General features: G+C 41.8%; 1 protein-coding gene across 2 annotated transcripts in view; it reads left to right on the forward strand.

Annotated features, from left to right (window-relative positions):
- Positions 1-1,865: 1,865 nt before the first annotated feature.
- LOC115217533 (tubulinyl-Tyr carboxypeptidase 1-like) overlaps positions 1,866-15,749 on the forward strand; it is a 32,591-nt gene continuing 18,707 nt past the window's right edge. Inside the window, exons 1-2 of one of the 2 annotated variants that reach the window (XM_036507049.1) lie at positions 1,866-2,048; positions 7,393-7,626. In XM_036507049.1, coding sequence (XP_036362942.1) covers positions 7,414-7,626 — 213 coding nt within the window. In that variant the 5' untranslated portion in view covers positions 1,866-2,048; positions 7,393-7,413. The remainder of the gene's footprint in view (positions 2,049-7,392; positions 7,627-15,749) is intronic. The other variant, XM_029787258.2, reaches the window with a different exon arrangement.

Below are 15,749 nucleotides of genomic sequence, written 5' to 3' on the forward strand. Positions count from 1 at the left end.
CACTTACCACCTGACCGTTGTGCCTTGCCCCGATTCGTAGCTGAACAAGTTGGAAGGCATGCTCTTTCGCTTTTTGTGGAGGGGCAGCAGACCTCTTGTAAGGCGCTCTATCTGCTGCCAAAAGCCGCTGAAGGGTGGGCTGGGGATGTCGTGGCTAAAATTGCGCAGACATGCGCTGAGGCTCAGGCAACTCTAGCTTTACCTGGGCGGTGAGCAGGTATGGTCTCCGTTCGTCAAGCTGTTATTTCCACAGTTCACATCGTTTACCGAACTGGAGCCGTGGATCAAGCGTAGACCGAGGTTGGGCGCGTGGCATGCAGAGTGCCATCAGGCATTCGGGCTTCTCTCCCAGTACTACCTCGTTCTTCTATAGACGGTTAGTAGAGTTCAAGTGTAACGACGTCCTGGGAGAAACCCTAGGCTTCGGCGAAGAACAACTGACCAACCTGTTCCAAAGAACACTCGGGACGGAGCCTATGTCTTTAGACACGGGTATGCACCTTCGCCGGTTTATGCAATTTGCGAGCGGGACAGTGAAACTGTCCTGCACGCGACTGAATTCTGGACTTGTGAACTCTGGGCTTATATCGAACACCTGCTGTCACATTCGGGAAGAGTACAACTGTCGAGCGAATCTGTAATTAAGATAGTTCCGCCGACCTCCCTGAATAGGGAGGAGCGAGCCTGTTTTCTCTCGGTAGTTGCTGTTGTGAAAAAGGTAGTATGGAAGACGAGAGTGAAAGGAATTGCAACAGGCATGTTCATCTCCAGTCTCGGGTTAATCGACTTTTTCGTTTTCCACATGAAACGGAAAATAAGACTGGAGAAGAAATGCCTGTCGCAAAGTGTGTTTCGTAAAAGATGGAAGTCTACAGCAAGTATGTTGCGAGTGACAGAACCTGTCTAAACGAGGACAAAAAAAAAGGAAAACAAGGTCTTCAGTGGTCGTGGTTTGTGGGGTCGACCGTATCCTTCGCTTCATTTTTTGTAAATCACTCACTCTCAACTAATTGTATATATATTTTAATTGTTTATTCATGCGTTTCGTCCCATTCGATCCCCTGACCCCCAACGTTTGTTTTGTCTGTCCTCCTATCGTCCCCCTTATTCTCAAACTTATATGCTTAATAAAGAAATTGACTGATCAAGAAATTACAACTTTCACTGCAGTATCTTCTCTCTCTCACTCTCGATATCTCTCTCCTTCTCTCTCTCTCTCTCTCTTTCTTCTCTCCCCTCTCTCTTTCTTTCTCTCCCCTCTCTCTTTCTTTCTCCCTTTCTTTCTTTCTCCCTTTCTTTCTTTCTCTTCCTCTCTGTCCTGAAGGGAAGTTAACCAACAACCGCAAATATTCTATGCTTAGGATGTAAGGGAAGTAACTCTTGAAACCCCTCTTCAAGAAAGTTACGTTATTCTGCACCGAGAAATCTTGAAATGTTTAATAAAAAGTAAAAACACGAGAAACAGTTCCAAGGATTTAATTTTTAATCTTTCAGCATCCATTAAACTATCAGAAATTGCATAAATGGTTAACAATGAACAAACAGAGAGAGAGAGAGACATAATTAAATGACGTTATAATGGAATACATGTGTTGTCTAGTACACAATTTCGACAGAGAGAGAGGATAGGGGTTGTGTTGTCAATAGCAACACGGCCACACACACACACACACACACGCGCACACACGTACGCACGCACGAACACACACAAACACACACACACACACACACACGCACGCACACAAACACACACACACGCACGCACGCACACACACACACACACACACACGCACGCACGCACACACACACACACACACACACACACACACACACACACGTACGCACGCACGTCTTTCCTTTCACTTTCTCTTCTCTTCTTCCAGTGTTTTCATTCTTCTCTCAAAACGATCCATTTTGTCTCGTGTTTTTCTTAACCTGAATTCTTTCATTTTCTTTCTCCCTTTTTTCTTCTGATTTGACTTGAAAGAAGCAAAACGCGAGCAAAACCTCTCCGAATGCTGGACTTTCTACTCTCCCTGTGAAGCTATGTATCCTTTTAATAATAGATTCATTCTTTGTTCTGGTTTCGAATCTCACTGTTGACGACTTTGTCTTTCCTCTTTCCGAGTTTTAATTAAGTATTTTATAAAAGAATTTTTTTTTCCTTTTCTTTTTGAGATAAAATTATAACCGCCCTCGAAATACTGGTTTTATGGGTCGATATAAATTTACTGTCCACTTCCTTCAAAAAACCCTGGGGGCGGGAAGGGTTTTTATTTTTATTTAGTTGCTATGGAAGAAGTCAAGTAGAAAACATATTTTATGTTCTGATCAATTTAATTTTAAATAAGAACTTTTCGCATATCAGGGAGGGGTTCGATCTTTATTTCCTAAACCACTGGTCAGTAGAATGGTCAGTATTGACGCCTGTGGTGGATGGGGGGGCCTGTATAGCTATCCAAAGGATTTTGAGCATTAAGCATGTGTGATTTAATAAGGAATTGAATTTGGAAGAGCGTCGGTAATTAAGGTTAAAAACTCACTAATTGCCAACCAAATACCGATGCAATAACTAGCGCTCACCAAACACATATTTCCCATTAAATATTCCAGCTACATCGATATAACATGACTGAATTTTTATTGTTTTGTATCAATTTCGTTAAGTTTTTTCTATAAATTTTTTCAAATATTTCTTATTAAAATATACTAAAAATACAGAAGAAGCAGAGAATTATTGATTTTAAATGTAGAAATTTTTTATTAATGACATTTTAATTTCTCTTAAAAATTTACCGGATAGAGTTTGATAAGTTATCGGCATACCTATACATGTTTGTCCCCCCCCCTCATCTCACCTGCAATTTTGTTTCCTCATAACTTTCGGTGAATATTTATAGTGACATTTTCTTCAAATACCTTTCAAAGGGTGTACATTCTGTTTATACTGGAACCTGTTGTGAAAAAATATTTTTCGTGGGTAGGGAGAAGAATTTGGGGGTAATTCACATGAGTTGACTTTATGGCATATCTTTCGGGAAAATGGGTTTTTGTTAATGAAATTTTGTTTTCATATACCTTTTGAACGGTGTAGATTTCAATTGTAGCGGATTTTAAAGTGGAAAAAAGAAAAGTGGCAGACGCACACACACAAATACATACAGACACACATCACATAATTTTTTCAAAATTTTAAGTTTCATTTTGCAGATACGTATGTGATGGGCATCGGTAGGAGGAAACAAAGTCGATGTGCTCAGCTATCGACGATTCCATGAAGGGCTCAATATCATAAGACGTTTAAGGCGGCGAGCTGGCAGACACGTTGGCACGCTGGGTGAAATACTTAGCCGTATTTTATCTGTCTTTACATTCTGAGTTCCAATTCCACCGAGGTCGACTTTGCATTTCATCCTTTCGGGGTCGATAAATTACGTACCAGTTGCGTACTGGGGTAGATCTAATCGACTGGCCCCCTCACCAAAAATTTCGGGCTTTGTGCCTAGAGTAGAAAAGAATATTATAAGACGTTTTCCTACACCTACTTTCTCTCTCTCTCTCTCTCTCTCTCTCTCTCTTTCCTTCTCTCTCTCTCTCTCTCTCTCTCCTCTCTCTCTCTCTCTCTCTCTCTCTCTCTCTCCTCTTCACTGTAAATCTGTTGCTTCTGTACCTATTCTGTGAGTTAACAAGGAAGAAAGGGAGAGGAGTTGGATTTTTTGTTTTGTTTTGTTTATCTTTTTATATATATCTTTAATTGTAAACGTATTTGTGTATGTAAATTTATATGATAGTATGATCATGAACTAATTGTATACAGTGCTCGGGTGCACTACAACCAGTGGCCGACTGGCCGGGTTGCCAGCTTGCATGATGGCAAATGGGCCCCTATGCCATTGGAATCCATATATGGGGGCCCATGTTAGTATCTAAGGGGCCCATCCCCTCAAGTTTGAGAATTTTTTATTCACTCTTGGAAGAATGCATTATTTATTTCAGCCTGGCTTTGTTTGGAGACAGTTGGGAAGAATAGTTTTAACAAAAAAAAATTAAGTGATAGCATTGTAGTCGTGGAGGGGACCCCTTGTAGTTGTGGATGGGCACCCTGGTAGCTGCAGGTGAGCCCCCTTGTAGTTGCGGGTGAGACCCCTAGTAATTGCAGGTGGGCACCCTTGTAATTGCAGGTGGGCCCCCTTGTAGTTGCAGGTGGGCCCTGTTGCAGTTGTGGGTAATCACCCTCCCTTGTAGTTGCAGGTGGGCCTCCTTGTAGTTGTGGGTGGGCCCTCTTAGTTGCAGGTGAGCCCCCTAGTAGTTGCAGGTGGGCCCCCTTAGTCTCCTGACAACCAATATTTTTAGACCCAGTCCACCACTGACTACAACTCATCAAGTAAAGTAGCAAAAGGCACCGGAAGTGAATGACTCATTTTAAACAAAAATCTTTAAACAAGTTAAAACAAAAGGACTCCATTTGCTGCGGAAATTTGGAAGAATGTAATGCTCCGACAACTAACAACTGGTGTGGATAACTTGTTCCATGCTTCAGCAATTCTGAGAGTGAAAAAATGTTTCTGAGAGTCAAGGATGCTGTGTTGTATTTTGATTTTGTGAGCCACGAGTGTTTGACGGATTGAACTCTAAAAGATGCCCAAGGTTGTTGTTGTTGTTGCTGTTGGGAAGATGGTTGTTGATCTTGAGAGTGTCTACCAAGTCAGTTGCCAGATGCCAGGGCTTTAATCTGTCCATGCCCAGAGAAGCAGGACGTTCAGATTATGGCAGATGTCTGGTTCCACATTTCTGAACATTTTCCAGAATACTGATATGCTGAGCAAGAGAAGAGTTCCAGACTGGTGATGCCAACTGTGGACGTTCCGTAGTCCTACACAGCTTTAAACAGGTTGCTGGAGAGCAGCTGGCAAAAAGCACCTTAGAGAGTAACATGTGCGACGTCTTTACAGGTGCATGGGAAATGTGTGTGTGTGTGTGTGTGTGTGTGTGTGTGTGTGTGTGTGTCCTGGCATAATTTTGTATGTGTAAAATAAATAGTTCAGTCTATAAAGAGTAAATCCTTTGTTAAGCTCTGTATGTGCACACATATTCATGTGTGTGTGTGTGTGTGTATACTGGTATGTAAGCATGTGTGGACGTTTGGATGTGTATATTTGGTGCTTATGTGTATGGATGTGTATGACTAGAGTTTGTGTGTGTGTGTACGTGTGTGTGTGTGTGTGTGTGAACCCAGCATGGAGTCAATAACTGACTAGCATTAGTACTTAGTGACACAAATACTTGAGATGGTGAACAAGTGCTTTATAAGACAGCTTTGGGAAGTGATGGGCCTGTAGTTCTTGTCAGGACATGTTTTGGAAAGGGACAGAGGTGGCTCCTTTGATATCTCCCACAGCATTGTAAGTCCAAGAAAACAAAACCTAGCAGAATGCTTCCTGATAGAATAACAGGCTGTCAATCAGCTTCTCTTCACTTTGAAGAGGCTGGATTTCCTGCAACCCCCTGCGGCTGGAATGCGCTTTAACTCATCTTGTATCACCTTTGCCACTAGATCGATATTGAAGAGGGATTCAGTGAAATATGGGAATGAACACCTTCACTCCCCACCCGGCTTTGTCATGAACACCCTCACCCCCCACCCGGCTTTGTCCCTCGACTGAATCTCCATCTTTGTTTCATTTTCTTCTCTATTTCTGCACTTCAAAAATTGTATTTGCTTAACCCACCAAAATTCCCACATCATCTTAGGTTAAACATTCAATTCAAATTTCAGTGACCTAATTTGGCTTTGACACAGGTATATCCCCAAGACACCTGTAAAAAAGAAAGCAGCTTCTTCGCTCTGTGGCTATGAGATAGTTTACTTCCATCACCTTTTGTCAGCTTCCTTCTGCCAGCTTCAAATTTCACTGAGACTTAATTGTCACACACACACACACACAAACTTCTTTCTTGTGAGCCTGGAACCCTTTACTTTTCCTTTCACACATTTAATGGCAGACTACTAAGAGATATTCCATGCAAACAAACACTTGTTCACAACACAAATGTGTGTGCTTTCTTCCAAATTCTCTGTTGCTTCTCTCTGATTCAATCTGTACGATGCCAGCATGCAAAGCAGGCATTACAGGATTATGAAGAGGCAATAATTATAGACTTTGTTACATTAATTTATTTCAATAATTCAGAAATTACTTATTACATTTCACTTGTTACACATATACTGTAAAGATTCAGAATAACTATATATTTAATACAGTTCTATATTTAAGAGATGAGGAATTATGTGCATTATTTACATTATTTACAATTCATGGATATTTGTCTCCATCTTGTTTGTTGCTAACACAACATTTCAGCTGATGTACCCTCCAGCCTTCATCAGGTGTCTTGGGGAAACTTTGAACCTGGGTTCTCATTCCTAAGACATTTTTCAATGTTATTATTATTATTATTATTCAAGTCACTGCCTGGAATCAAACTCAGAATCTTAACCACTACGCCATATGCCAGTGGGACATATGGCGTAGTGGTTAAGAGTGTGGGCTACTAACCCCAAGATTCCAAGTTTGATTCCAGGTAGGGACCTGAATAATAATAATAATAATAATGATGATGATGATGATGATGATGATGATGATAATAATAGTAACATCAAAAAATATCTTAGGAATGAGAACCAGGTTCGAAATTTCTCCAAGACACCTGAAGAAGGCTGGAGGGTATATCAGCCGAAACATTGTGTTAACAACAAACAAGATGAGGACAAATATCTGTCAAATGTAAATAATGTAAATGACGTAAATAACTATATATTTGTATCTATAAACTACTCCAGCTTTAGACAAAATCCATCTCTAAACATAGCAGCCAGATACATCTCATTCACACATCATCATCACCATCATTGTCATCATCCTCATTTTGATGTTCACTTTTACATGCTTGCATGAGTTAGAAGGAGTTTATTGAGGCTGATTTGCCATGGCTGGATATGCTTCCTGTTGCCAACATCAGGCCTAAGAATATCTGCCACAACAAATTCTGCATGACCCAAGCAAACATGGAAAAGTGGACAATAAATGGCGGCGGCGGCGGTGGTGGTGGTGGTGGTGGTGGTGGTGTGGTGGTGGTGGTGGTGGTGGTGGTGTGGTGGTGGTGGTGGTGGTGGTAGTGGGGAAAAGGTTTTTCTCATTTAACGAAATTCATGTTCTGGAAGTTTTCCATATTTTGGAATTTCAATTAAAGGATTATCATTTGTGATAAATTTGTGAACAAATTATGAATCAATGTGTATTTTTGTTTCTTTTTGTTTTTGCTTTTATCTAATGCTAGTTTTTAATGCTGCCATATAAAAGAACAAAGGATTCCTTGATCTGCATTTAACAGATAAGTCAAGCAATTGGCTGAATGTCAGTTCGTAAGGCAAGTTTACCTTTAAGGCAACACAAACACAACGATAAACTGAAGCACAATGCCGGCTGTTTCTTTTGGGTCAACCGAAGTGGTTTGCCACTGAAAGAAGAAACATGGGAAAGAATGTGGTCATTTGCTGCCAAGCAACATCCAGATGGAGAGAACATCATTGAAAGCATTAGAGTTCTTTGTGATAACCTTCCAAAGGTAATTATTATATAATTCTCTAATATTTGTGAATTCTTCAAAAATGAAAGATTAATTTAAAACCTGTAACAGCAGAAATGTTGTGGGCTTGACAATGGGGAGGTAAATGTAATAGCTGCTGTTGTGGGAGTGTCATGAAGTTGACAGTGGGAGGATCAAGGAATAGCTGCTACAGTGGGAGTGTCATGAAGTTGGCAGTGGGAGGATCAAGGAATAGCTGCTGCAGTGGGAGTGTCAGGAAGTTGGCAGTGGGAGGATCAAGGAATAGCTGCTGCAGTGGGAGTGTTATGAAGTTGACAGTGGGAGGATCAAGGAATAGTTGCTGCTGTGGGAGTGTCATGAATTTGGCTGTGGGAGGATCAAGGAATAGCTGCTACGGTAGGAGTGTCATGAAGTTGACAGTGGGAGGATCAAGGAATAGCTGCTGCAGTGGGAGTGTTATGAAGTTGACAGTGGGAGGATCAAGGAATAGTTGCTACAGTGGGAGTGTCATGAAGTTGGCAGTGGGAGGATCAAGGAATAGCTGCTACAGTGGGAGTGTCATGAAGTTGGCAGTGGGAGGATCAAGGAATAGCTGCTGCTGTGGGAGTGTCATGAAGTTGGCAGTGGGAGGATCAAGGAATAGTTGCTGCTGCAGTGGGAGTGTCATGAAGTTGGCAGTGGGAGGATCAAGGAATAGCTGCTACAGTGGGAGTGTCATGAAGTTGGCAGTGGGAGGATCAAGGAATAGCTGCTGCTGTGAGAGTGTCATGAAGTTGGCAGTGGGAGGATCAAGGAATAGCTGCTACAGTGGGAGTGTCATGAAGTTGGCAGTGGGAGGATCAAGGAATAGCTGCTACAGTGGGAGTGTCATGAAGTTGGCAGTGGGAGGATCAAGGAATAGCTGCTGCAGTGGGAGTGTCATGAAGTTGGCAGTGGGAGGATCAAGGAATAGCTGCTACAGTGGGAGTGTCATGAAGTTGGCAGTGGGAGGATCAAGGAATAGCTGCTGCTGTGAGAGTGTCATGAAGTTGGCAGTGGGAGGATCAAGGAATAGCTGCTACAGTGGAAGTGTCATGAAGTTGGCAGTGGGAGGATCAAGGAATAGCTGCTACAGTGGGAGTGTCATGAAGTTGGCAGTGGGAGGATCAAGGAATAGCTGCTGCAGTGGGAGTGTCATGAAGTTGGCAGTGGGAGGATCAAGGAATAGCTGCTGCAGTGGGAGTGTCATGAAGTTGGCAGTGGGAGGATCAAGGAATAGCTGCTGCAGTGGCAGTGTCATGAAGTTGGCAGTGGGAGGATCAAGGAATAGCTGCTGCTGTGGGAGTGTCATGAAGTTGGCAGTGGGAGGATCACGGAATAGCTGCTACAGTGGGAGTGTCATGAAGTTGGCAGTGGGAGGATCAAGGAATAGCTGCTGCAGTGGGAGTGTCATGAAGTTGGCAGTGGGAGGATCAAGGAATAGCTGCTACAGTGGGAGTGTCATGAAGTTGGCAGTGGGAGGATCAAGGAATAGCTGCTGCAGTGGGAGTGTCATGAAGTTGGCAGTGGGAGGATCAAGGAATAGCTGCTACAGTAGGAGTGTCATGAAGTTGGCAGTGGGAGGATCAAGGAATAGCTGCTGCTGTGGGAGTGTCATGAATTTGGCAGTGGGAGGATCAAGGAATAGCTGCTGTGGGAGTGTCATGAAGTTGGCAGTGAGAGGATCAAGGAATAGCTGCTACAGTGGTAGTGTCATGAAGTTGAGAGTGGGAGGATCAAGGAATAGCTGCTGCTGTGGGAGTGTCATGAAGTTGGCAGTGGGAGGATCAAGAAATAGCTGCTACAGTGGGAGTGTCATTAGGTTGACAGTGGGAGGATCAAGGAATAGCTGCTGCTGTAGGAGTGTCATGAAGTTGACAGTGGGAGGATCAAGGAATAGCTGCTGTTGTGGGAGTGTCATGAAGTTGACAGTGGGAGGATCAAGGAATAGCTGCTGCTGTGGGAATGTCATGAAGTTGGCAGTGGGAGGATCAAGGAATAGCTGCTGCTGCAGTGGGAGTGTCATGAAGTTGGCTGTGGGAGGATCAAGGAATAGCTGCTACGGTAGGAGTGTCATGAAGTTGGCAGTGGGAGGATCAAGGAATAGCTGCTGCAGTGGGAGTGTCATGAAGTTGGCAGTGGGAGGATCAAGGAATAGCTGCTACGTAGGAGTGTCATGAAGTTGACAGTGGGAGGATCAAGGAATAGCTGCTGCAGTGGGAGTGTTATGAAGTTGCCAGTGGGAGGATCAAGGAATATTTGCTGCTGTGGGAGTGTCATGAAGTTGGCAGTGGGAGGATCAAGGAATAGCTGCTGCTGCAGTGGGAGTGTCATAAAGTTGGCAGTGGGAGGATCAAGGAATAGCTGCTGCTGCAGTGGGAGTGTCATGAAGTTGGCAGTGGGAGGATCAAGGAATAGCTGCTACAGTGGGAGTGTCATGAAGTTGGCAGTGGGAGGATCAAGGAATAGCTGCTGCTGTGGGAGTGTCATGAAGTTGGCAGTGGGAGGACCAAGGAATAGCTGCTACAGTGGGAGTGTCATGAAGTTGACAGTGGGAGGATCAAGGAATAGCTGCTACAATGGGAGTGTCATGAAGTTGGCAGTGGGAGGATCAAGGAATAGCTGCTGCAGTGGGAGTGTCATGAAGTTGGCAGTGGGAGGATCAAGGAATAGCTGCTGCAGTGGGTGTGTCATAAAGTTGGCAGTGGGAGGATCAAGGAATAGCTGCTACGGTAGGAGTTTCATGAAGTTGACTGTGGGAGGATCAAGGAATAGCTGCTGCTGCTGTGGGAGTGCCATGAAGTTGGCAGTGGGAGGATCAAGGAATAGCTGCTGCTATGGTAAGAGTGTCATGAAGTTGACAGTGGGAGGATCAAGGAATAGCTGCTACGGTAGGAGTGTCATGAAGTTGACAGTGGGAGGATCAAGGAATAGCTGCTACGGTAGGAGTGTCATGAAGTTGACTGTGGGAGGATCAAGGAATAGCTGCTGCTGCTGTGGGAGTGCCATGAAGTTGGCAGTGGGAGGATCAAGGAATAGCTGCTGCTGCTGTGGGAGTGTCATGAAGTTGGCAGTGGGAGGATCAAGTAATAGCTGCTACAGTGGGAGTGTCATGAAGTTGGCAGTGGGAGGATCAAGGAATAGCTGCTGCTACAGTGGGAGTGTCATGAAGTTGACAGTGGGAGGATCAAGGAATAGCTGCTGCTGTTGTGGGAGTGTCATGAAGTTGGCAGTGGGAGGATCAAGGAATAGCTGCTACAGTGAGAGTGTCATGAAGTTGGCAGTGGGAGGATCAAGGAATAGCTGCTGCTACAGTGGGAGTGTCATGAAGTTGACAGTGGGAGGATCAAGGAATAGCTGCTGCTGCTGTGGGAGTGTCATGAAGTTGACAGTGGGAGGATCAAGGAATAGCTGCTACAGTGGGGGTGTCATGAAGTTGACAGTGGGAGGATCAAGGAATAGCTGCTGCAGTGGGAGTGTCATGAAGTTGGCAGTGGGAGGATCAAGGAATAGCTGCTATGGTAGGAGTGTCATGAAGTTGGCAGTGGGAGGATATAGGAATAGCTGCTGCAGTGGGAGGATCAAGGAATAGCTGATGCAGTGGGAGGATCAAGGAATAGCTGCTGCAGTGGGAGGATCAAAGAATAGCTGCTGCAGTGGGAGGATCAAGGACAGCTGCTGCAGTGGGTATGACTCAGGTTGAAAGTGGGAGGATCATCAAATAGCTGTAGTAGTAGGAGTGGTAAGGCTTGAGAGTGGGAGGATAATGAAATTACAACAGCAATGGGAGTGTCAAAGATTGAGAGCGGGAGGATCATAGAAGAGCAGCAGCAGCAGTAGGAGTGATGGAGGTGGTGGGGAAGGAGAAGATTACAAAACAACATGAACTGCATAATTAATTAGATTCATTAGTTTGCAACTATTTCAACAAAAACAAATGAAATAATACTATGCGATGCATACGACTCCATATTACCTGAGCATCATCATCATCATCATCATCATCATGAAGCTGGATCCTTATATTATACATTTATGTATGTATATATGTTGGACAAACGAGCCTTCTTTTACGTAGAAGAGTAGCGGTCCATAAAGAACAGATAAATCTCCCAGAATACCGTCAAATTCCACTAAGTAGTCACATAGACTCGTGCGCTAGAGGCAAAAATCCTAAATTTCACATATTCCCTTTCTATCAATGTAAAGACGGAATCACTACACAAGAAAGAATCAACAAGGAGAATCTTTTTATTGAAAAATTCCAAATGCATCTTAATATGCAAACTCCACGATGACCATACTCCTTTTTTCAACATCCTATCTGACAAAAAATTGATATAAGCATCCTGTTTGACAAAAAGTTCATCATCCCAATTGAAGAGCATAAAATCCACAGAGTTGTCCCCCCTTACTCACAGGAACTGGATAACTCCTACTCCATTTCCTGTTTTGACACTCTTTTACCAAACACTTTAAACTAAGCACCACGTTTAATCACATGGATCCTGATCCTCCTAAGAAGTTTTTCCAAGGACTATTATTGAACTCTAAAAGCATAAAGACTCTACCATGTATTGGTATACTTATTTATTAATTTTTGTATATATGTATTATTATTTTTTTGAAAAAAACATTGTAAATTTATTTTTTCCCCTTCCTCAATTTAAAAAAAAAATCTTTTCATCTTTAAAAAATCTTGAAACTTTGCCTTGCGATGAAAACCGGTCTGATTTATTATTTTTTCTTTTTTAATTTTCCATACACCCATTTTTATTAAAATTTACTTTCAATTTAGCATCCTGCCTTATTATAATTTTTCCTCTCCTATCATTTCTCCATGTGCAGTCAACACAACCCCACCATTTATTGATTTATATATATATATATATATATATATATATATACATGGATATATATATGTGTATATATATCTCTATATATATATATGAATATATATATATAGATATATATATATGTGTGCATATGTGTATATATATGGATATATATGTATGTATGTATGTATATATATATATATATTATATATATATATACATACACACACATGCGTGTGCACACATACATACATACATACATACATACATGTATATATATACACAGAGACAGATATATGCATATACACACCACATACATAATGCTACTCCTTGATCCCATCACTCATCTTTACTCTTTACTCTTTACTCTTACAACGCCAATGAAAAGTGTAAGCAGTTCTTCTTCCTTCAAACTTCCTCTCTCACTGACATCGATTTCACTCAGTTTAGCAATTTCAGTTTCATCTCTTTGAAACTCACTGACTAAAGATGTTCTGAAGAGGAGAGCAATCTATTGCAAGTTGTTACATTCTGTTCAGCAAATCTTAATGTATTCGTCTGTTTCTTTTTTCCTAGATGTATATATTCGAAATTAAACCCATGCTCTTTCTTATTCTGTGCAACAACCAAGCCAATATGAGCTTTCTTATTCTGTTGTGATTCTCAAAGTCATTTGGAATAAGGAAATAAAGCTTTGCTGGTTACTTTCTTTCCTTTCTTGGTGCTCTGTTGCCAAGTTCCAGGGGGAAAGGCTGGCCAAGACATCTGAAGGCTGCACTCTCTGTACTAAATACAGAGAGAAAGGAGAGTTGCCCCTTAAACTTCTTTCAGGAGCAATCACAGTGCAGCTTTTGTGTTGCAATGTTACAGAGGGTGACGTCATGCACCTTGTTGCAGGTAGCATTGCTTCACCTATCTCTTTTCAGCACCCACCACCAGCTTGCTCATGCAGAAAGCAAGGTGAGTGCTCAAGCCTTTCTTGTTGGTGCATAACCTCTCTGTTACCAAGATCCCAATCAAACCACCATGCCGTAACCAATGGCAACTATGTCCCTGTGAGCCTTGGCTAATTGCTTGGAGATCAAACACCACGCTGTGATTGCACTCACTCGCACACGTCATGCATATATGTAGACACACAGACACGCATACATACACATATAGATATTCACATACAAACACACATGCAAGGATTACTTCCCAAATGCCACGCTTCCTTCTTTCCACCCAGCTAATCTCCGCATGCATGACAACATGACAACATGACAAATTGTAATCTCTTGAACCAGATTTATTTCACTTCCACAAATGTTGTTCTCTCTAATTAGTTTACGCTTGTGTCGTGGACCTGCTTGAACAGATCTTACCAAGCTTATTCAATGCTATTATCATGAACCAATGGGAGACCCTCGGCATGTTCCCTCAGCCTGCTAGAAATAACAGCCAATTCTCCTTTAAATTACACTACCAACTTAATGAAGGCCATGCTGGATAATGTGGCCGTAGACGACTATATTATGTCTATCAAAACAGGATGGTCATGGCTGGAAAACCTTTGGTCATATGTCTGATAGGCCAAGTCTGATTTGAAGTGGACAACAACAAAACCAACAACATGAGTGGATGCACAGTGAAGTTTCAATTAGGAAATTATAATAATAATTTAATTCTTAAACTTTTATGTTGATTCTATAAATAAATTAAGAAAATAAGAAACTTATTGTGTCTTGGGCTGGTCATTACACCAATAATAATAAACACCTGAACTGGTTTAATATCCCTTCTGTATTGAACCAGTGCAGGTGTTTATTATTATTGGTGCAATGACCCTCCCAAGACACAACATGATTTGTTTCAACACATAAATTCACATCAAGAACCTTGCAAACCCACAATGTGATCAGAAAATAAGAAAACACTTTGGAAATTTCATAGGACACAAATTTTAAGTAATTAATTAGTTATATACACCTGCCTTTAATTAGCTGTCCAGGTATGGCTGCTTTTGGATAATTGGTTAGATGCACCTGTCTTTAAAGAGCTGAGGTGTAGCTGTGTGGTTAAGAAGTTTGCTTCCTGACCATGTGATCTCAGGTTCAGTCCCACTGCATGGCACTTTGGGCAAACATCTTCTACTATTACCCTGGGCCAACCAAGGCCTTGCAAGCAGACTTAATGGATGGAAAACATCCTACGAGCAGTGATGTTCCTTTCCAGTCTTCAGGACAAACAGGTGAGAGTTGGGGACTGGAAGGGCGTCCAGCCATAGAAAATCTCTCTCAACAAATTCCATCTGACCCAATGCAAGCATAGGAAAGTGGACATTAAACGGTGATGATGATGATGGTGGTGGTGGTGGTGGTGGTATACTTATCTTTGCATAGTTGGTTAAATATGCTTGTCTTAATCTATTTATTGATTTTTGTTTTATCCTTTCCCTGCCCAAATCAATTCTATCTGGATCAATGAAAAAGACATTTCTATACCAGTTATTGTGGTTGTTGATTTAAACACACACACACACACACTTAAAATACTCTTTTTTTTAGCTTTAATGATTTCATCTTTTATCGTTTATTTGTTTCAAAGATTGGACTGCGACCATGCTGGAGTATCACTTTGAATATGAATAATATGTGTGTGCGTGTGCATTAGACCAGAATGAGGGTAAAATAGCGAATACTGGAGAAATATTTTCTTTGACAAGAGAAAAGATAGAAGAGAGAGATAGGATATGTCCAGTCCTTAGGAAAGTCCTGAAAGAAAAGAAAGTAGAGGGCTTAGAAGAATTCAGTCTGTTGCATTGTGTGTGGGAATAGAATCCTAATTAACTGGTTCTCCTGTATTCTCTTTTACCTAAAGCCAAGACCTTTTCAGTACTCCCTCATATATATGTGTGTGTGTGCGTGTGTGAATGTGTATGTATATATATACTTATGCACACAGACGTGTGTGTGTACATGTATGTTTGTGCATCTGTGTTTATGTTTGTCTCCCACCAAACCTAAGAAGCCAATACCAACTACTGTTGGTTTGTTTACATCCCCATAACTTAAAAGCTTGGCAAAAGACACCAACAAAATAAGAATGATACTTTAAAAGAAAATAAGCCCTGAGGTTGATTTGTCTGACTAAAACCCTTTATAGCAGTGCTCCAGCATGGCTGGAGTCAATCACTGAAACAAGTAAAAGATAAAATCTTTTCAATTGAAATTCCTCAATGCGGTTCTCTTGTTCTCCTAAAAGAAACATGTCATTACCATTACAGAAAACCATTTTGGAAAAATG

This window comes from Octopus sinensis, linkage group LG11, assembly GCF_006345805.1.
Source record: "Octopus sinensis linkage group LG11, ASM634580v1, whole genome shotgun sequence".
In the NCBI taxonomy this organism is placed as follows: domain Eukaryota; kingdom Metazoa; phylum Mollusca; class Cephalopoda; order Octopoda; family Octopodidae; genus Octopus; species Octopus sinensis.